We start from the raw sequence: 22,337 nt of genomic DNA on the forward strand, positions 1-22,337 counted from the left end.
ATCCACTATTTTTCTCTTCTTAATTTATTACTTCAAAATCTAACACTATTTTATCAAGAACAAATGCAATACCATCCATATTAGCATTTACAATCACAAGATGGAACCAACACAACACAGCATAACTTCACACAAAGAAGAACCCAAACTCATACACTGAATCTTGTCCCGTTCATCAATCACAGAGCCACATCAGGAATGAATACACAAGTTACAAAGCTACTTCAGTCAGAAATACCAAAAAATAAATCTAGTAGAACCCACTTATCAACAACCAAACAAGGACGATACCAAAAATTCACAGCAATAGCCCCAATAACATGAAATTCAAGAACCCCAATACACAAAGTAAAACTTGTTCTAGATTACCCACCAAAAATCTCCACCATCCCACGTGTTGACCTTTCTGGAGAATTAATCACTCCAGACAAAAAAAAAATTAAAATAAACAACAAACAAAAGAGGATTATAACCAAAGGAAAGAAATATCAATATGTATATAGAAAGTACCAAGAACAATGTAAATGCAAATATTATACCATTCAATTCCTAGATTATACAATTAACTTAATTTTCTATCTTTACGTTCTACCGACAAATGAAATTCTTGATGATCCATTTCATTCAACCTTTTTACAATAATTATGTGGTTAGATATTAGAGAAAATGGTGTTAGAATTCGTGAAACTCTTTCTTTGAGCTAATAAAGATGGTAAAAATGGTGGATTTTGTAAGTTATGTGGGCCCCATAGTTATATTTAACAGTTTTTGGGGATAAATTGTTAAGTTTAGGGTAAAAGACTAAATTAAACACATTTTGTTATACATGAAGGACTATTTCAATCACCTAAAATATATTAAGGACCAAAATAAAGTAACCTCAATACATCAAGGACCATTTTGATCATTTTCTCTGCAAAGAGACAAGCAATATAATCTAGCAATACATAACTTGGAAAAAGGTAGGAGGTAAGAAGGAGAATATAGTAGTTGGTCAGAGGCGGAGCTAAGAACCTAGCTACAGATTCAGCAAAACTCAATAGTATTTATCGAATTTCCTAATTGCGTTTTAAAAAAATGTATTGAATATAATATTTTGTCTCAAACACATAAACTGTATTGGAATTCTTAATAGGAAGCAGCAGATGGCAGTACTCTTGCTTTCTTTTCTCAATGGAATAGTGTTGGAACTTAGTGTCACAAGACGTGCCGTGATTTGCAAGTCAATTATTACGGTATATCTTGTCTTATGGTTCTTTCTAGTTTCTATTATTACTCAAATCAATTATGATTTCTCTCTTTTTTCTGGTCTTTTCTTTGAGCTCATGTGTGCGTAAATCTTAACCCTCATGTGGCTGAAGTAAAAGTATTATAAAGTAGTTTGTAAAAAGAAAATAATAGGAATGAAGAAGTCTAACACAAAATGCTAAATGGAGTAGTAAAACAGGAATAATAATATTACAAGAAACTCTCAAAGTAACACTACGACTACTAGTATGGAACAATAAATCAGATAACTTTCAACTACTTAACTAATCCTTTACTCTAATCTTTGTCCTCCATAACCTCGATCTTATCTAAGATGATGTCCTCCGTAAACTGAAGTTGCGTCATGTCTTGACTAATCACTTCTACTCCTCCTATAACCAACAAACTCTCATGAAGATCTGTGCATTTCCTCTTCACATGTCCAAATCATCTTAGTCTCACTTTCCGTATCTTGACAAATTAGCTAGTCATAATAGATTATCAAAATTATATTAACTTCGAGTGATTTGACAACAGATTAGCGATGAAATTTATAGCTAATTCCATTGTATTTACAACCTACCATGGAGATCAGAACTAGAGGAGATTGTTTTGGTGAATGCTTCTGATCATCCTCTAAACTACTGTTGCTTAATTTAGCTCTATATCTAGAGTTGGGGTGTAACCACTAGCCTTTTGCTACCATGTTGGCTACTGCTACTACTAGAAATACTAGCCCCACTGCTACCGCAAGACAAGTCAGTGCTGCTTCCTAATTCCTTTCTGCTGGATTGATTCTTTGGCCTTCTTGGAATGCATTTTGCTCTCACCCCTTCTATCTCCTTCTCCCTTATTTCCAACTTTGCACTCCTGCAAACCAAAAACAACCCGAGTATAGTTAATTTAATTCACAAAATAACAACAACAAAGAATCCTATATAATTATACAAGTGGGGTCTAGGAACGATATGATACATGCAAACCTTCATCCCTACCTTTGTGGGGTAGAGACACTGTTTTGATAAGATAGTGTAGTGGATACAATACAAAATGCAGCAACAAATAGTTGAACACATTGAAGAATACGATAACTATAGAATACTACTAAAAGGAGGTTAATTTGATTCATGCAGCAGTTAAAATAGCTAACTAGCCTAGCTATAGGTAGCTAGAATGATTCTAAATGCACCTGACGACATTTTCAAGGAGTCTAAGCAGCATAGATAAACAGTAAGACAGCAATAATGCTTTAATACTAGTATATTAAAATTTTTCTTCTTTCTGCAGAACTGTGCTGTGAAAAATCTAGATATGGATTTTCTGAAAGATTACATCAAGTTATTAATGTTGATCAATTAATTAGGTACTAGTTGTAAACTTTGTAAGGCAATTTGACTATGACATACGTACCAATACCCCTATGGCCTATACTAAGTTACAAGAGGAAATTGTACTTTTCAATCATGAAAACAGGACAAAATATTTTCACATACTACTGCTACCAATCACTGCTGAATTGCCTTTTATGTAAGTTATTATAGACGTGTAATGCTATATCAACTTGATTTCCAGCTATTTTTTGTTGCTATGGAAAATAATAAATGCTCAATCACCTAGAACCAGAAATTGCAGAACCTCTTTAAATGATATTCCTGAAAAATTACTGTCTTGAATACTCCATTGTTTTCCTATGTCAGGGTAGATTAATTAAATAACCACATGAAAATGTCTTCCTTCCATACATCCCGAGGATTTGGAAAATGACATTTACAAATCTCTTATATGTAAAAATGAACTCGTAAAAAAAGAAATGAAACTAAAAACAAGTTTGTAAAACATTACAAAACCATCTCTCCCTCGGATAACTCATAGTGGACATGATAAGGCAATAATGAGATTTAGTATCTATCATATATAGGGCAATTTCGTATCAAAGAGGATTTGAATGAATTCCTTATTCCCTTAACTCTACCCCGATAACAACTACGTAATAATTCCTTTGTGAAATGAGTTGAATAGATATTCATATTTGTCAAATTTTTATCTGATTAAGTTGAACTTTTGTGCATTGCGATTTCAGGATTGTTCATAGTAAACAATCTTCTATAACATGTTAAGTTCTACTATATATGTATATATTTATCATCGTCAACATTTATGACTTAATTTTAGGCAACACGACAATTTTTTTTGTTTGAATGAAACAAACATTATTGAGAAAATCACTCCAAGCAAAGTCAGGCACAATATTTTGGACTTAAGCAAAGTATTAGTCATCATATATATATATATAGAAACAGTTTGACACGAAGCAAAGTATCATCATTTAAGTCGTTCGGTAGAATGTATTAGAAAAAATAATATGCGGAGTTATACTCACCGATCTGCATTAAATGATGAAGATCTTTTCAGAGCTGGATATTCGTCCTTGTTTGTCTCTATCAAGCTTCCGCTGAAGTACTCTTTATCTTCTAGCTTTGTGATTCCGTGATGCTCCACCGTAGTAATCTCAGCACCTTTCTCCACCGAATTCAATCCCGGCCCACGTGGCACCCTGGATTTGTAATGTGAAATCAATGAAAGCCCATGATCTTTTCCATAACCACCGGGCCCACAGTCCTTGAACGACATTGACCCACACGATAATAATTGCATCAACACGGAAGATCCTCTGCTCTTTCCATTTGATTGATTATTAGCAGCCGTTTGATCTTCATTGACAGTTTCTGGCCGTACGATTACCCTCCCGTCGGCTTTCATCAACGTTTCAAGTGTTTCCGGGCTTGAATCAGACGGCGGAGGTGAAATCTCGCCTCTGCTAAGTTCTGTTGACTGGCTTTGAGTTTGCTCGATACTCTGGTAATCTTCTTCTTCTTCGGCAATTCCGATTTCTCTTCGCCGGCGACGGCGTTCGTCGGTCTGAGTTGAAGCATCGGCGGCGGCTTTTCCTGAGGATTCGTTACTGGACGACTCTGCTTTGTAGACTCTGTATTCGTGGAAGTCGGCAGAACACCAGGACTGGTTGCGACGCCGTGAAACTGCCGGAAATTCGTGATCTTCGCTGAGTTTTCTCACTTCCGGCACCTGATTTTTGGAAGTGGAAAATTCTACTTCTTCTTCCGATTGAGATGTCAGCATTGTTTCACCATCAACAAGTTCTGATCCTTTGAGAACGTACTCTTGGCCGTGTGCTGGATATATAAAATCATGCTCCGCCAAATCGTGCCATACAAATCCATTTCTGTAGCTTCTGCATTGCAGAAAAAATCAACTTCAGTTCCACAATAACAAAGCACGAGGATTTCCAGGAGTTCACTCGTCTTAGTACTACTTTCATTTAAATACTCTTAACTTTGAAGTTCTTATGAGATCCGTTACATTAGTGCTAATATCATTGCATTCACTCTATAACACATATTTGAAAAATAAGGAGTAGCAAAAAAATGAACTAATTCACCTTTTGGCAGACCAGGAATAAAGGGAAGCCATGCCTTTTCCCCTGAGAAAATTCAAGCGGTTGATCACATCTGAAAACAAGAGAATGACAATCAAAATCAATTGCTAATCGTGAAAATTCAATTTATAACCAAATTCCATCTGGAGATCATAGATACGAAGTAAATTATCTTGCCAAAGTGTGTACCTCTAAGATAAAGTCCGTCAGGGGAAGAAAGTGGAACTTCCATGAAATGAGGATGTTCAAGTTGTCCATTTCTAGTGAGATAATAAACAACAGGCACTTTGCGTTCAGATTTGAGCTTGTGATTTGGATTTTCAATCCAAACTTTGTTACGTTCAGGACTAGTTTCTCTATCTTTCCATTTTTGGTGCATTTGAAGGTCCTTTGCTCTAACAGATCTCGACGAAACCGCCATTGTTTTTAGAAGAAGATGGGAGTGTGTGTGTGTGTATAGAGAAGATGAAGGGAATGTTTTACGAGGCTAAATGCTTGGAATTATGTCAAGTGTGAGAATAGTTGAAATATAGAAGAGTGAATGCCGGGGGGATTAATAGGGGGTTGAAACAAAGAGAGGGAGCAGAGATTTCAAAATAGGATGCGGCAGACAACAGCTATATGACAAATTTCACTCGTCTTATTTTTTATTTTCTTTACCTCTTCTACTCTATTATTTTCTTCTCTTTTACGATTTTAATTCATCTGAATCTAGTATTTATTTAGATGGTGCTGATTAAAAATTTTCATATTAAAATTACTTTCAGCTTCTTTTCTAGTTTCGTTGATTTTATCAGGAAATTCAAAATTATATGATGATCGACGGATATGTTGACGCGATGGTACTAGTTGTGATGATAGATAGTAGAAATTATCCTTCAATAATAGCAAGAAATTGATGCTTTATTTTAGTATTCAAATGGATTTAAATGTATTTGACTCTCACTCATCCCTCTTCCTTTTGTATATGTATTTTGTGTGATTCGCATGTATCTGGATACGTAGACTCCCTCACTCGTCTCTCTCTATGAATATGTATTTCAAAGTGTATCTAGTAGAAAAAATACATGCATATGTGAAATCTGGTATGAAATTGTTCATTATTAGAGAGACAACATGTAAAAAAAATTCAAGCAATAAGGAGAATTTGTAAATATGATAGGAATATTTATGTAATTAAATAGTTTTTCCACATCTTATTATCTTTTTGATCCATTTTGCTTGTCATAATTTGACTATATTATTCTTATTTATTATTTCTTCCAATTTAATACTTATGTCTTTTGTACCACATTAATATCTTTTTATATTTATGACTAAGGGTAAAAGTGTAAACAATTAATTATACTTGATTTTTTTTTTCAAAATAATAATTATTTTGGAACATTTAATTATTTTTAGTAAGGACGACAAGTATAACAAAAATAGGTGGGAGAAAGTAGAATTTCTACCACTCTTTACATTTTTCTTTTTGGTTTCTGATTATATTTCTCTGGTCATTTTCTTCAACCTCTCTCTATGGTTTTCGTTCGGTATTTTTAAAGTTAGAGTTCGATAATTTCATAATTGATAATTAAAAATATATATCAAATATCAAAGTTTTAAATTTTGATTCAATTTGATAATTTAATTTTATGATTTATGTCCACCCTGAATTTCTAGTATACATTTCTAGTTCACTTTCGATACATAAAGTATTTTTGAATTGCGCAGTTTGATTTTTATAATATTTAGTTCGTTTGAATTCTTCTTGATTCTTGTCGGAGTGAATTCAAATTAATTCAAAAAGAGTTGACTTAACACTTCTGTGATACTTCACCAAACATTGACTAAATCAATCCTACAATGATTATTATGTTACTTATTAAAAACATTTTTTTCTCAAAAGTAATTGAATAAAGTAACTTACTTTGCCCAAATGTTTGGAAATTTTCGTATTAATATTAAAAATATACTTTATGTCCATCTATTTCAATTTACGTGACACATTTTTTTTTTTAATTAGTTAGTCTTAAAAAGAATGATACATTTATATATCTAGTAACAATTTAACTTTAAAATGTCTATTTTACTTTTAATGAGATGATTTATAGGTCCACAAACAATTATGACTTATTTTATACCATAAATTTTAAAAAGTTTTTTAAAAAAAAATCTTGAATATCTCGTATCAAATTAAACAATATCACGTAAATTGAAATGGACGGATGGAGGTGGTGCCGTCCATCAAATATATATCGAATCAATTTTCCAAACTAAAAATAAACATGAAGCCAATCAGTTTTTGAGGAGACGATTTGACAAGGCAGATCTTTTGTTAATTTGGACAAGAATGTACCAGATTATCTACAGCTTGACGTTACCGTATCTTTACCGTATTTGCAACTTTTTGTTTTTCGTTGTTCAATATCTTGAAGTTCAACTAATTTGAATTCGCATAAGGTAATATCCCATTCGGAAGGATGCGCTCTCTACCAAAAGAATTTTCATACCTAAGGCCCTTGTATATAAATATTATATTTTTTAGAAGATACATCTTTTATATACGTCCAAACACCTACTAAGTAGATATGATTAGGGTTGAAATTAATTTGAGGGGCTTGAACATATTTTAGATCAGATTAAAATTGAAAACATTGTTGGGACACGATTTTGATGTTTTATACGATGAAAACATAGAGATCAATAGCGCAATCGCGAAGAGTGATGTCAAGTTAAGCAAGCAAAGAGGGCTTTGTCGTAACACGATCATAACCTGAGTCAAGGCGATCAAGCTCCACAGGGCAAGACGGATTTGGCTTTATATGAATGTGGTGTAGTTAGTGTGATTCCAAACTACTTAGTACATTGTAGATGTATCGTAAACGTAAATCTTTCGAGCAAATCATATATAAAAGACTCAACATCGAGATGATTTCATTTTAAAATTTAAGACTGTTTAGAGGAGATTTTGAGTTGGTCGGAATTGAATAGTCAATATATACTTCATGTATAGTTCAATTATATTTAGCTTTTTGGGTGTATCATAATGTATATCAGTGTATAATTACTCATGTATAGGTGAGTTATATTTAGTTTTGTATCATAATGTATAGTTAGTGTATATTTTCTATGACTCTTCGCTATATATATATTAAAGATTCGTTCGATCAATATAAATAATATATCAAGAACTTAATAAACAAAAATAATCGTAATTCAAAACCCATAAATTAAATTTTTTGGTTCCACCGGTGTTAATAGCAGGATCATATTCATTTGGTTGTGACATGTTATTAATACCAGTATTATATGTTCATTTGGTCTAGCGATCTATTTGTAAGGACCAATTGTTTGTTCTAAAATTCTTATTGCTAATTTCAATCTAAACATAAAAATATGATTGCAAAGTTGGAACCATTTGTCAATTTGTCAACATTTAATAAATCTTGAGTGCTGACCTTTCATCCCTAGGGTAAAAGGAACATATCTCTCTGTATTGAAAAGTGCTCCATCTTGTTATCAACAAAATTCCAAATATTTTAGGTATGGGTCTTAGGAAGCATCATTTTTATTATAAATCTTTTTTTACTTTATACTCTTTCCATTCCATATTAATTGAATTTTTAAGGTGTTTCACACCTTTAAGAAAAGTAGATTAAGACATAAATTGAACATAGTTTTCAAATTTTACCCTTATTAATTATTGTCAAATTTATTGAAGTCATCACATTGAAAATCCAAATGAAGGGTAAAATTGGAAGAATATTTTTAAAATAGTCTTGAAGATTGAACAATTAAGTTAATTTGAAAAATGGAAAATGCCTCAAAAATTCAATTAATATGGAATGAACGGAGTATTAAATATGTGCCAATCATCATCATTATTATAATTACCAATAAAGATTGTGGTGGGATGAATAGGTTGTCATCTTTAATTAGAGAGCTCGAATTCAAATTTTATTTAGATATGAAAAAGATCTTGTTAGGAAGAACTTCGTCGTGGTGAGAATCGGAAAATCTATTGAGGTTTTTTAAAAAATTAAAGAGTTTGATGTGTATAGATATAGTAGACGTGCAAGGTGCATATATACCACTTACGAGAAAACAGTTAACTAAACACAAGTAACAAATTCGTCAATCTTTCCTCTATTGCCTTTCGTGTGTTCTTCGTTTCATCGTTGTTCTGCATCAATACGAATATCAAATATCAAATAAGTAATCAAAAAAGGTGATCATTATAATTTATAACGAGGAGGTGTATTTGATAGTCGAGAAAATAGGCAAAAAGGTCCAAATTAGGGAGTAATTCAAGGACCAATATTCACATGGGGGGGCAAGAATATACATCTTCCAGATGTTCTATATTTCCCATTCCCAAAATACACAGCAACGTGCCCTATTGTTTCTTCCATATTTGTGTTTCTCTACCCAAATATCAAATGACTATTTCCAACACATTCATGCACCGACGCTCGAACTCTGACATGTTTCAAGTGTCTCAATATATGATAAAATGTTTATATTAGACATTTTTAATTAAAATTTTGAAAATTTTTTTGGAATGTGTTTTCATGCGCTCATTATTCAACTTAAAATATGTCACTTTGTTTGATTGTACACATTATCGTCCATAAAACCTTGCGCTTGTTTTGATTAATGCAGATGTATATAATTAAAGGATGTTATTTTATGTTATGTAGTTGACGTTTGAGAACACAAGCATGAAAGTTTCCAAAATGACTAGGGTTTGTGGGAAGAGATGATAGGATGAAATTTTGTGCGATTTGATGGAGGTTGTATATGTTTTCTAAAAATTTACGATCAAAGATAGACTTGTTTGAATCTCGAAATTTGAAATGTGTCACGTAAATTGAGATGGAGGGAGTAACCAATGCATCAAAATGATAAGCAAGCACAATCTATAATGGATGACATCAAAGAATGGCAACTTCGATAAGACGATTATCCTAATTAATTCATAAATCTAATCCATTTCAAAAAGGAAGAATTAATTGTTATCATATTTATCTTTCTTGCACTGATATTCAAATAAGAATAAAAAGGAAGAATTAATTGTTTTTATCTTTATCTTCTTATATTGATGATGCTGTGTATGGAAATTCTGTCCCAAAAAGGCAATTACAAAGAATAAAATTGAATAAAATATCTTTATCTTTTGTGTGCTTTAAATTGCAGCTAAAAACGATACATTTTTCTATATGATTAATTGTTAAGGATACCACATCGGTGGAAAAAGGCTTTTTTTTTATGACTTTTAGATTTGGATATGGATCTGCTGGATCATTATTTTGAAAAAAAGAAGAAAAGAAATAACGCAAACACATTATGATTGGGGCTAATTATAGGGTAAAACTTACCTGCATCGGGTGTTTACACCAAGTCAATGCATACATGTCATGTGTTTAAATTTATAGTTCATTTTACTTAACCATAATTAATTTACATGTGTTTTACTTCATTAAATCACGTAATAATGGAAATTGCATTGTCATGATGTAAACACCCGGTACGGGTAAGTTTTTTCCCTAATTATAGGTTGAAACAATTGCTTTCCAAATTATATTTTTTGTCAGAATAATATTATTTTGAATACATATATGTGATGGAATAAAGATTTATGTATCTCAAATACATGTAAGTAAAATTATGCATAATTTATCCTGGATAATTATATTTAAGTGTGTCTAACGTGATGCACATATATCTAGAATACTCTCTCTCATTCCTCTCCTTCTTTGTATTTGTATTTCACAATTTCATATATATGTGTATTTCAAATTAATTTCATCTAATGTATTCAATATGAATTTTATCAGTATATCTAGTATCAAAATATCATAAATATATGTATCTGGTATCAAAATATGCATTAATACAATGTATCGAAATATAAATATATGTATACTCATCGATTGCTTCTAAGTTCTAAGTACCATCCCCATCAATCATAAAGAGTGGAGAAAAAGAGAGAGAAAGAGGAGGAGAGAACACAATTTTTTTAAAAAAAATATAATAAGTTTAATAGATATGATAGAAATATTTAGTTTTTCCTACAATAAAACTCATTCAAATATTTACCAAATTGAGGAGTCATTTTAGATAGATATTGAGCCTTAATTTTAAGCTCAAATTATTTATGTAATTCCTTCTAGCTCAAAGCTCATCTTCCAAAAGAGAGTTTTTTTCTTTAATCCACTCTCGATTTTTTTTTGGAAAAACGTAAAAAAACATATTGGAAGGAATAGTTTGATGAAGTTATTGGACTGTAGGGCGAAGATATAGACTGCATACTGATTTGATTGAATTTAGTAAATTTTATTCAAATAGTGTATATGTAATTTTATATTAATACTCACTAAATTTATATAAATATTAAATTTAAAACTTAATTATTATCATTTAAACTAGCCATTAAAATTCAGAATTCATAAAATTAAAGTTTGATTGGACTTGTGTTTCACAATCTGATGATTCATTTTAGGAAATTTTATTAAGATGTTATCAATCCGATTTGCCTCCTCACTTGCCCCTCGAAAATGCATAAAGGAATTCAATTGATATTGTAGTAAACTAGTAATCACTTTGTAAAACATTTATACAAATAATCAATCGGATTTATTGTTTATTTTTTTATTTATTGATTCTTTATTTATTTTTAAATCAAGGTTAGTGAGCTCCTGGCCCAATCAACAAATATCTAGATTATATGTTGATTATATACATGTATATACTGTGTATTTTTAAATTGAGCAATTGGATACATAGATATTTAGGTTTATTGTTACTTTCTTATTCGATTAAACTTCGATTGCTTTACTAAAAAATGCATATTAAAACTTGTTCATTTCTCCAATAAAAATTGTGAGCCAACCCTTATAAATCCTCAATGGTGATTTTAAAAGTTAATACACTATAAATTTATAATTATGGTCCTAATCAAGCTATGGTAGTCATATATAATGATTCCAACATGATGCTTTCTTAATTATTAGAAAGGGAAAAGAAATATTGATAAATCATTCATATAATTAGTAAACCAAATCACTTAGCAACGACCTTAATCAATCATTAAAAACTTCTAGTAATATGTATACCCTACCAAAAAAAGGAATTGAGATCTTTATCAATATGGTTGTGGGCAGTGGTGAGATTGTTTCACCTTAAACCAAGAGGTTTTGGGTTCGAGCCTTGGGTATGAAGAAAATCTTGTTGAGAGCGCTTCCCCCGAATGAATCCTGCAGTGGGCGATATGAATTTAATCAAAGCTCCAATACGAATTCCGAACACTGAATAAAAAGCAAAAAGAATTTGGATCTTTCATTTTGCTACTTAGATAAGACAACTCTCTTACCCACTAGACCACTTAGACTATACTATATGTTAGTGCATAGACGTGACATCAACACTAAAAATGTAACATCAACATTCAACAATAAAATAAGTCACTTAAATTTCTATAAATATTCCTGGCCACTTAATTCTTTAGAGAAGGTTAAATGACAATATTTTATTATGTTGTTTTAAGAATTTAATATCTTATCATCTTTTATCCCATCCATTAAAATTATACCTTTCCCCTTTCAATTTTAGTGTCCATTTGACTCTATATACCCCATTTTTGTTGTGCCATGTGGAACTAACCATATATAACTTCTTGACCATTGTTGTCTAGCAATTCCTTATAGATGGCTGAATTACGAAAACAATAATATATTCAGTGTAATTTCATAAATGAAATTTGTAGAAGGCATATGATATATGTAAATCTTATTCATATCTTTGTGAAGAAAAAAGTTGTTTTCGATAGACCTTCCGTCCAAAAAAGAGTAATCAAAGCATGATAGAAAGCAAAACAACAATATAACAAAATGACACGATAAACAAAGTAAATAAAACAACATGTAATGCAAATTAGATGATTAAGATACAACGCGAATACTACTAACTAAGGACAAGACGGGAAGAGAAGACTGACCCCATGTATCCCCCACATAAAGTATTATACAACACTTGATTATCTACTACTTTTCTACCTTATCCTCGATTTTCATATCTTTCTATATAGAGTCATGCCCTTAGTAAACTAAAGATATGTCATGTCATGTCAAATCACCTCCCTCAGTTCTTATTTGGCCTACCTCTACATTTCCTATAACTTACTTTAACCAACCTCTCACACCTCCTAACTGGTGCATCTGTAACTCTCTCTTTACATGTCCGAATCATTTCAGTTTCGCTTTCCTTATCTTATTTTCCATGCAGGCCACTCCAACTTTTTCTTGTATAACCTTATTTCTAATATTCTTATCTCTCCTAGTATATTCATATATTCATTTGAGAATTCTTATCTCCGATCTTCATCTTCCGAACATGTGTGTTCTTGATTAGGCAACATTCTATCCATACTACAAAGTAGGTCTAATCACCATCTGAAGAACTTACCTATAATTATGCCTCAACACGTTCTTATCACAAAATACCTCGGGCACAAGCCTCTATTTTATCCACCCCATTACTAAATTATATAATTTAATTAATTAGGAGACAAAATTTGCAAGTTAAACCTTTCTTCAAGGACTTAGCTAAAAGTATGATTAAAAGTATGATTATGATTTATGACTATATTATTAATTTTACATTTATGTAAATATAATATATAAAGAGGTAACTGTTCATAGAAAATGCAAAATATAATTTTTTACGAAAAAAGGAGGGAAAGGATAAAATTATAAGTGAGTTGCCATAAAATATAAAAATGGTGACATCCACGTCATATATAGTTCATTTTTTTGGGCTTAAGTCCGTGATAGAAAGCCCAAGTCCCCACCACAAGGAGAGCCCCTAAAGTCAGGAGCCCACCATCCATTTTTTCCTAAATATCACGAAAATTGAAAATTTGAATACATAAAATATTCCAATTAGATATTTTTTTGTTCAAAATTTGAAAAAAAAAATTGCGTGCATTCTCAATCGTCTCTTAGGCAGTCAAGTTAACTACATGGAATATCTCATTACCTTCAATTATACACATCAACCTCTTGCTTAGAAAAAATTCGGAGTTTTACGATTTATTGAGACGAATGCGTATAATAAAGGTGTAGCATATTTTTAGTGGTTAATTCATTTATGTAATATGTATTTGAGAAATATACGCAAAAGTTTTTTCAAATTTAAATAGAAATTACATGTCTAATAAAGATAATTTATTATATATATATATTCAAGTATTCAATTGAAATATATTATAATTTAAATGTCTAAATAAAATACCGATAAATTTAAAAGTGACAATGTATTAAACTCTCTTTTTAATTGACTAGCTAAATAATGTGCTTCATTTATTGGGATTCCCATAGAATTTTAATTTTATTGGTTTTGAATTTTCTAATAATAATTTTTAGTAATAATAATTAGATTTTGAATTTAGCATTTAAATATATTTAATAAATTTAATAATATAGTATATCAAAATATATGCTGATTACTAGCTCCATCCCTAATTACAGGACGTCATATTCCATTTTTAAATATCTCTTATCATATTGTTTTTTAATATTATGTGCTGTAACGTAATCATGTTTGGTTTCTCATACCAAAATGTTCTTGTTTAAAAAAAAAAAGAGGTTTAAGGAGTACTTATTTTTCCTTCTTGAAATTATTACTCCTTTGATTTCATTTTATCTGGTCAGGTTTGAATGGATATAAATTTTTAAAAAAGAATTGTAACTTAGAGTATATATGACATGATATTTGCATAACTAAAAAATTATGTGATTATCAAATTGTTTGATTCGAAAGTAAATTATGTCCATATTGATTATGTAAAAATATTAATTTATCATCTGTATATAAAAATTAGTAATACATGGATGAGTGATAGGAATTACAATGTATAATATTTTTTATTGGAAAATTGATTTGTTATCATATTAAATAGGGAAAAAGGAAAAATATACCCTCAAACTATCGTAAATGGTATGCAGATACCCTCCGTCATACTTTTGGGACATTGGTGCCCCTGCCGTCCAAAAATTAGAGCATATATGCCCTTCACTCTAACGGAAGACTAAATAAGGACATGTGGCGCAATCTTATCCGTCGATCCGACATTTAATAAATGTCAGGGCGGTGGATAAGATTATGACATGTGTATGTCGGTTAGTGTAAAGGGTATATATACTCTACTTTTTGGACGGCAGGGGCACCAATGTCCCAAAAGTATAACGAAAGATATCTGCATACCATTTATGATAGTTCAGCAATATATTTATCCTTTTCCCCTATTAAATAAATATGAGTGAGGAAACGAGGGTATGTTTATAGGTCCTATTCACCATTTAAGTAACTAAATGGCCTTAGCTGAAGTCAAGGGACATTAAACCAGCAAGAGCTCATAACATAGTAAATTAATGACGAAGCAGGTCTAGTCTTTATCCGATGGTATTTATCAATTTGAGAAAAGATAAACACCAAGGGTGTGTTATGTTAGACACAAAGGATAATATTTTTCATTAAAAATATTTTTTTAAAAAAGTAATTGAGTTATTAAACAATATTTGTTCTAGTGATGAGTGAAGTGATGCGGTGTACTTAAGATGAGGTGTATTAGTGTATATTATTTGTAGATGGTATCGTATTGATTGAAGAAACATACAATGGAGTTAATGATATGCCAAAAGTGTGAAGACAAACTCTGAAGGATAAGGGGTTTAGATTGAGAAGGATCAAAATAGAGTGTTTAGAGTGTAAATTTAGTGATGTCATGCATGATGAAGGCGTGGAAGTGAGGCTTGACACACTACTTAGTTATCGTCAAGAAAGATAGTTTCAAGTACCTCGGCTCTGTAGGAAAGTGGAGATATTGACGATGATATCACACATTATATATATTAGTGTAGTGTGAATAAAGTGGAGGCTTGCCTCTGGAGTCTTATTTGATAAAGTCGTAATACAAAAAATTTAAAGGTAAATTCTATAGAGTGGTGGTTATACCGACATTGTTGAATGGAGCAAATTAAAGCTGACCAATTAAGAACTCACACGTTCAAAAGATGCATATTGCGAAAATGAGAATGTTGAGATAGCGTTGACATACTAAGGGAGATAAGATTAGGAATGAAGCTATTGAGAGTAAGATAGGAGTGACCTCTGAAGTGGACAAGATGATAAAAGAGAGATTGTGATGGCTTAATTTGGATAAGTGAAGCGGAGATGCGCAAACACCCCATTGAGGAGGTGTGAGAGGTTGGATGTAAAAGGGAGAGGTAGAAGTAGGCCAGAAAAACATTAGGGAGAGGTGATGAGATAAGATATGACGGAACTTCAGATTATCGATGACATAACCTTAGATAAGAGGGCGTGAATATCGTGTATCAAGATAGAATATTAGTAGATAGTGGATTGTTACCTTGCTTTCGTGTGTTAAGGCTTGTTAGTGTTTGTAATTATACTAGCTGTTAACTTGTTCTAGTTTTTTATATCTATCATCATTTGTACTATTTTGCCGTGGTACATAGTCTTGCTTTTAGGCTGTACATTGAATTCTCTTATTAGTCATTATGTTTTCGTTATAGTTTTCTTCTTCTGTATACATGAAATTGTTGCATGTGAAGCGAGGGTTTTTCCATATTTATAAAATAATTATATTTTTCAATTAAAAAAAATTGCATAAAAAATAATTATTATTTAGCGGTGAAAAAATAAATATAAAATGGAGAGCAAATATTTTATGAAAGTTACATCCACATATGACCGTCTTATCTTCATTTATGATCACCAATATTGGTCTTTCCTGTTAGTGGCTTTCATCATATGCAACATTACTCTGCCAACAATTGAGCCACTTGTTTGGTTATATTAGACTCACAATTTATTTATTTTTTAAATTAATAATAATAATAATAATAATAATAATAAATACATTTTAAAAAAAATAGCCTAGGAACTCTCCTCGATCTCAAATATTAATTGTTTTAACAAAACTGAATTTATTTTAAAAAGTATTAGTTTTTTCGCAGAAAAATAAATCATATATTATTTTGATTAATAGAATATTAATTAGATGATACATTTAAAGATATATAAAAGCTAGTCCAAGCAAATATTTATATGATTAAAGCTATAAAGCTTCTTTTATTATAATACTAGACAATGTTGCCCGTGATATGCACGGGCCCAATAATATAAATGGTGTGTTTTGGGGCTAATAACCGAGTTTTTGAAGCGATTGTTTGCGTGGATAAAGGAATAAGTTTTTTTATCACAAACCTGTACTTTCTTTGACGCTATTTAAGGCATAATAAGACTACGCACATACAACATTTTGTAAATATTTTATGTTGTCAATTATCATGATTTATAGTATTTTTACGATAGATTCACTTCAAGAATCAGTGGAATTTTTTGTATTTTTTTCAAAACATATTTGATGTTGTCAATAATCATAATTTATAGTATTTTTACGCAATTTTTAAATATAAAAAAAAACAAAAAAAAACAAGATAAATAAATTAAAATGGACCCAATATATGTTATTTCTGTTGTCTCAATTTATGTGACACAAATGAAATTTGGAGAGTCATCCTAATTTTCATATTTTAAAAAAAAATGTTTTAAGTTATTAATTATTGTGATTTATAATATTTTTATGTAACTTTGAAATAACGTACATTACTGGTCACTTTGTCCTAATTTATGTGAAATGGATAAAATTACAAAATTAACCCTTTTAAAATGTCTTTCAGATATTTTAAGTTGTTAATTATTATTATTTATAATACTTTTTTGGTAATTTTAAAATGATATGTGTTATTTTTTCTGTCCCAATAGATGTGAGCCTGATAGAATTCTGAGAGTCAGCCTATTTTATTATATAGCTTTTAAATATTTAAATTGGTAATTATTGTAATTTTTAATGCTTTTTAAGTCATTTGTAAATGATATATGTTGCTTCCTTGATTGAGACTTTTCCATTTGTGACATATATATATATATTATTTTAAAAGGGAGTTTATGCCCAAGTTCTACTATATAATGAATATAATATATAATATTCAAGAAAGTCCCAATCTTGAATATTATATATTATACTTGGACCTAAACTCCCTTTTATAATATAATAGAATTGTGCGAAAATTTTAAGAAAACCCACTAATTTAGTAAAGGTTAATTGATTTTGAACCCTTATAAATTAAAAAATGAATACTGATAGAATCCCAAACTAGAACTCATAAAATTTAGATTTTAAACTCTATTATTATTAATTAATTTAAAATTATTTTAGATTCCACAATAAATTTTAAATTCTAAATTCACCTCTTTTACCTTTCTTGGTTAATTGGCCCCACCCTCACCCGTTGAATTTTAAAATTTGTCCTAAATAAGTAACTATAGAGATATTTTTGAATAAAAAGTATAACTACAGATGGATTTTTAAACCAAAATTATAATAACATGAGCACTTTTAGATCAAACTATTAATAAAAAATATTTTTATTTATTTTCACATAGTTTTAAACCTTAAAGACATTCTTGATCATTTTCTAATTAGTTTAAGATTAATGCAAAAAACCTGATAAATTTAAAAATCTGAATTCGCCTCTTTTGCGTTTCTCGGTTAATTCTCCCTACCCCACAAGAATTTTTTTTTAAAAAAACTCCCCATGATGGCAATTATTCGTAGTATAAATATCAAAGTAAGCCTTAATATGAACCACACATAAAAAAGAGAAAATATTATTAGTAGTAGCTAAGAAAAAAAAATGGTGCAAGAAGAAATAATGAGAAGAGGTCCATGGACAGAAGAAGAAGATGTGCAGCTTTTATTTTATGTTAAGTTATTTGGAGATCGACGATGGGATTTTCTTGCCAAAGTTTCAGGTTTGAAACTAAGGTGATTGGCGGGAGACAAATTATAAAAAAAAAATACATCATAGTATATATGTATAATATTAGTACAAAAAATAGTCTTCTCTTTTATCCCAAATAACAGTTAAGTTTCTAATCTCTTCTTTAATAACTTTTAATTTTACTTATTTTAATTTTTTATATATATAGTTGTTTGTGATGTATTTATGTTTATATATGTTTAGGGTTGAAAAGAACAGGTAAGAGTTGTAGGTTACGTTGGGTTAATTATTTGAATCCTGATCTCAAACATGGAAAGATGACTCCTCAAGAAGAACGTCTTGTTCTTGAACTTCACTCCAAATGGGGAAATAGGTATTTCGAAATACTAACTTTTTAATTTTAATTTACTCGAAATTTATTTGTACTTTTTATTGTTATATTAGCAAATCGGCTAGTATTTTTCCATGGAGGAGCTCTAGCGTGGTTTATGCAATATATTTTAATATCCTTAGGTGGATTACACGTCTCAAACTATACTTTAGACTTGTTTTTTTGTTTCTTTCTAATTTATCATTTTCCTTTTGATTATTAGTTACAATTTCCTTGATTTTGGAATAGGGATCCCCATTAGCAACAAGCGCGGTAGTTATACTTTTAAGTTGAAATTTTGTTATATTCAACAACAAACACGAAGATTTTTATTTTTTTTTGTTATACTTCAGGTTGGACTTTTTGATGATTTTTTCTCTTTAATTCCGTATATATGATGTTACTTTCTTTATTTTTTATATTAGATGGTCAAGAATTGCCCGAAAAATACCAGGGCGTACTGATAACGAAATTAAGAATTACTGGAGAACCCATATGAGGAAGAAAGCTCAAGAACAGAGGAAAAAGTCTTCTATTTCTCCATCTTCATCATCTTCTTCTTCTTCTTCAATCACTCACGAAGAAAATGAAAGAAACTTTTACGATACGGGTGGAATCAAGCTCTTGCAACTTGAAGGAGAAAAAAAATCTAGTGATCAAGAACAACATGGAAAAAGTATGAAAGTTTACTCTATGGATGAAATTTGGAAAGATATTGAATTATTAGAAGAAAATGAAGAAAAAATGAATAAACCAATTATGGGGTCTATTTCACCCCTATGGGATTATTCCCTAGACTCACTTTGGAAAGATTTTGATTGGAGTAGCTTTCGATAGACACGTGACTCTGAATTAGACGAGACAACAAACTTCAACTATCAGATGGTTAAATTGAGGAGGGAAAAAGACGGGTTAATAGGAGGTTCATTTATTTGAAAAAAAACAAAAACAAAATTGTTATAGTTGGTTTTAGGTTTTACAAGAAAAATATTAAGTTCTAACTTGTATATTACTATTAGTAGTGGTGAAAAAAATAAGAAAAAAATCCCATGATTAGAAGGTGCTAGGCCTCTCTTAAGAGGATTAGTAGTAGTGCTTTGGAATTAAGTCTGTTATTGTAGCCATTTGATGATGCTTTGATTTAATTTCTTGTCTTTTAAGTCCGTTTCAATGTGAAATACTTTCACTATCCGGCAAATTTTTTATCTAGAGTATACGTTACATATTTATTTGAATTTAATAACGTTAGTTTAAATTTTGTATTTGGCTTAAGAAACTCATTGAATATATATAAATTATTAATTTAAAACTCTACAACGTAAAAAAACTAAATTTCAAATTCATAGATATCAAATCTTGATTTTGCTTCTATTTATCAAAATTGCTGAATTTTACCAAATCTGTAATCAACATACTAGCTCCGCCGCAGGTTCCAAAAGACTGGGGATCTGATTAGGATGCAATTAGAGTTAGTGCTGATTATAACTCTGTAATCCACTACTATTAGCATTAGCACAACTTTCATTTTGATACGGCAAAACGGAAGCCCATGATTGGATGATTAAAAAGATAGAAAATGTTCTCCAATCACCTTTGTGTATTAGACTATGATTTTTTTAATACCAATAATCCAAAGAGGAATAGTTTAGTTCCCACATAAACACGTAGCTATTTTCTTTATCACACAAATATAGTATTCATCATTCATTATAAATGGTACAATTTGTCACAATGATAAAGTTATGTACTATCCCTCCCACCCAATTATGTGATGAATAAATTATTATTTTCTCCGTTTCATTTTATGTGACACCATTTAACTATACAAAAGAGGTTAATATTGATTATTTAGTCGATGGAGAAAAAGTTAAAAAAGGGTGTTATATCAACTTTTTATTAAAGTGATAAGCATGAGTGGTTAGTGATATTTAGATGTTACTCACCAAAAGCAATAAAAAATAATAAGGGGACAAAAGATATGAGTGGATAGAATTGAATAATGTGTAGGAAGAATTCAATTAGCTTCTTGTTAATTTTCTAGAAGTGGTAAGTGGTTCTATGACTATATGCATATCCCTTTCATCTTAATTTATGTAATAGGTTTAACTTTTAAAATTTAAATTACATAAATTTTAATTAACATTTTAAAATATAATCTTTTATATATATATATATTTATCCTTCTACAATTAGAGATAGAATGTGAATATTTGTGCAAGAATAGACTTTTGATAATGTAACCTAAGTAATCAAATCTTTCATGAGGTGTTGGGTGGAAATGCGATTGACATTCTACTTTTATCGTTCGTTAAGTGAATTTTATTATAGTCGATTAATAGTGATTTTTGCTCTTAATAGGTAAATAACCACTAATAAAATCTTTAATTATTATTGTTTGGAAATCGAATACTAAATCAAACACTAAAACACCAAAGACAAATTTAATTCACTATCGAGATATGATCCTCTCATTGAAATCTGAGTACATTAGTCTTCTTGATCGAGGCATTTTTTTTTGGAAATAACACGTGTCAAATGAATAAAAATTTTGGGAGAGAGACTAGCCCAGACAAGTGTGATGAATTTGTTTCAGAGCCTTGTACACATCGTCTCTTACATTAGGGGAGTTGATCATGTCCGAAGTTGTTATCTTAACTGCAAGAAGGTGGATGCCAAAGACAAGACTAGAGACTGAAATGAAGTCGTAACAAATAGTTGTACTAAAAGGTGCGACTGAATCACCTCCTTTTCAGAAAGAGCTAATGCTAATGGGGTATTGCAAGTGTGGGACAACTGATCTACCCCTAGGCATAGCGGTAGATTGATGTAAAAAAGAAAGATAATCTCAATCTACACCACCACAACATTTAGAGCCAAAAACCCATTACCTTTATTGCTAAAAGTTATGAGCTTATTATGATAATGATAGTAGAATTTAACAATTGTACAACTTGGGAGCAAGTGTCCTGGTGGCACAATAATAGTAAAGATGTAGTATTGTCATATGTAACAAATGAACATTCCAAATGGTAAAGAAATTAAGCACATCCAACAAAGAACAAGTGGTGGCAACCAACAAACAAGGGTTTGGTGGAATGGCCTGGTAAGTACTTTGTCATTCTTAATCAAATTAGGTATCGAATTCGAGTCTCCTTTAGTGCAAAGTTACCTTTATTAGGGATAGCTTACCTCCCTCTCTCCATAAATTTTCCGGTGTAATCCAAATTTAATCGGACTCCAACGCAAGATACCAAACGAAAAAGAAGTGGTGGCAACTCCATCTATGTTGCCTCGGGTCAATTTCCATGTCATGCTACTCCCACTAGTATAGTTAAGTTTGAAATTTTGTACATTACATAACAGCTCAGCACAATGTACAATAAATAATAATTTTATTTTTTTAGAAATTTTAGTA

The 22,337-nt window shown here is 30.5% G+C and overlaps 2 protein-coding genes across 2 annotated transcripts; one reads left to right on the plus strand and one right to left on the minus strand.

Annotated features, from left to right (window-relative positions):
* Positions 1-1,839: 1,839 nt before the first annotated feature.
* LOC125831981 (protein SOSEKI 5) lies at positions 1,840-5,118 on the minus strand. Its single transcript, XM_049511111.1, has 4 exons — positions 4,892-5,118; positions 4,706-4,775; positions 3,629-4,498; positions 1,840-2,118 (listed from the first exon to the last, which is right to left on the minus strand). The coding sequence occupies exons 1-4, from the start codon at positions 5,079-5,081 to the stop codon at positions 1,917-1,919; spliced, it is 1,332 nt and encodes a 443-aa protein (XP_049367068.1). The 5' UTR covers positions 5,082-5,118; the 3' UTR covers positions 1,840-1,916.
* A 13,311-nt stretch (positions 5,119-18,429) lies between these two features.
* Positions 18,430-20,111, plus strand: LOC125832024 (transcription factor MYB48). The gene is made up of 3 exons (XM_049511146.1): positions 18,430-18,583; positions 18,796-18,925; positions 19,348-20,111. The coding sequence occupies exons 1-3, from the start codon at positions 18,466-18,468 to the stop codon at positions 19,757-19,759; spliced, it is 660 nt and encodes a 219-aa protein (XP_049367103.1). The 5' UTR covers positions 18,430-18,465; the 3' UTR covers positions 19,760-20,111.
* The last annotated feature ends 2,226 nt before the right edge of the window (positions 20,112-22,337 follow it).

Source organism: Solanum verrucosum, unplaced genomic scaffold (genome assembly GCF_900185275.1).
Source record: "Solanum verrucosum unplaced genomic scaffold, falcon-dt-bn FXZP01000042.1, whole genome shotgun sequence".
NCBI lineage: Eukaryota > Viridiplantae > Streptophyta > Magnoliopsida > Solanales > Solanaceae > Solanum > Solanum verrucosum.

What these genes read in the sequence shown, in the direction of transcription:
- LOC125832024 (XM_049511146.1), top strand. Translation starts at nt 18,466, where the DNA reads ATGGTGCAAGAAGAAATAATGAGAAGAGGTCCATGGACAGAAGAAGAA. An exon ending in TTTTCTTGCCAAAGTTTCAG is followed by an intron (nt 18,584 to 18,795) that starts GTTTGAAACTAA and finishes ATATATGTTTAG; the next exon opens with GGTTGAAAAGAACAGGTAAG. An exon ending in CACTCCAAATGGGGAAATAG is followed by an intron (nt 18,926 to 19,347) that starts GTATTTCGAAAT and finishes TTTTTATATTAG; the next exon opens with ATGGTCAAGAATTGCCCGAA.
- LOC125831981 (XM_049511111.1), bottom strand. Translation starts at nt 5,081, where the DNA reads ATGCACCAAAAATGGAAAGATAGAGAAACTAGTCCTGAACGTAACAAA. An exon ending in TATTCCTGGTCTGCCAAAAG is followed by an intron (nt 4,499 to 4,705) that starts GTGAATTAGTTC and finishes TCTGCAATGCAG; the next exon opens with AAGCTACAGAAATGGATTTG. An exon ending in TCATCATTTAATGCAGATCG is followed by an intron (nt 2,119 to 3,628) that starts GTGAGTATAACT and finishes TTTGGTTTGCAG; the next exon opens with GAGTGCAAAGTTGGAAATAA.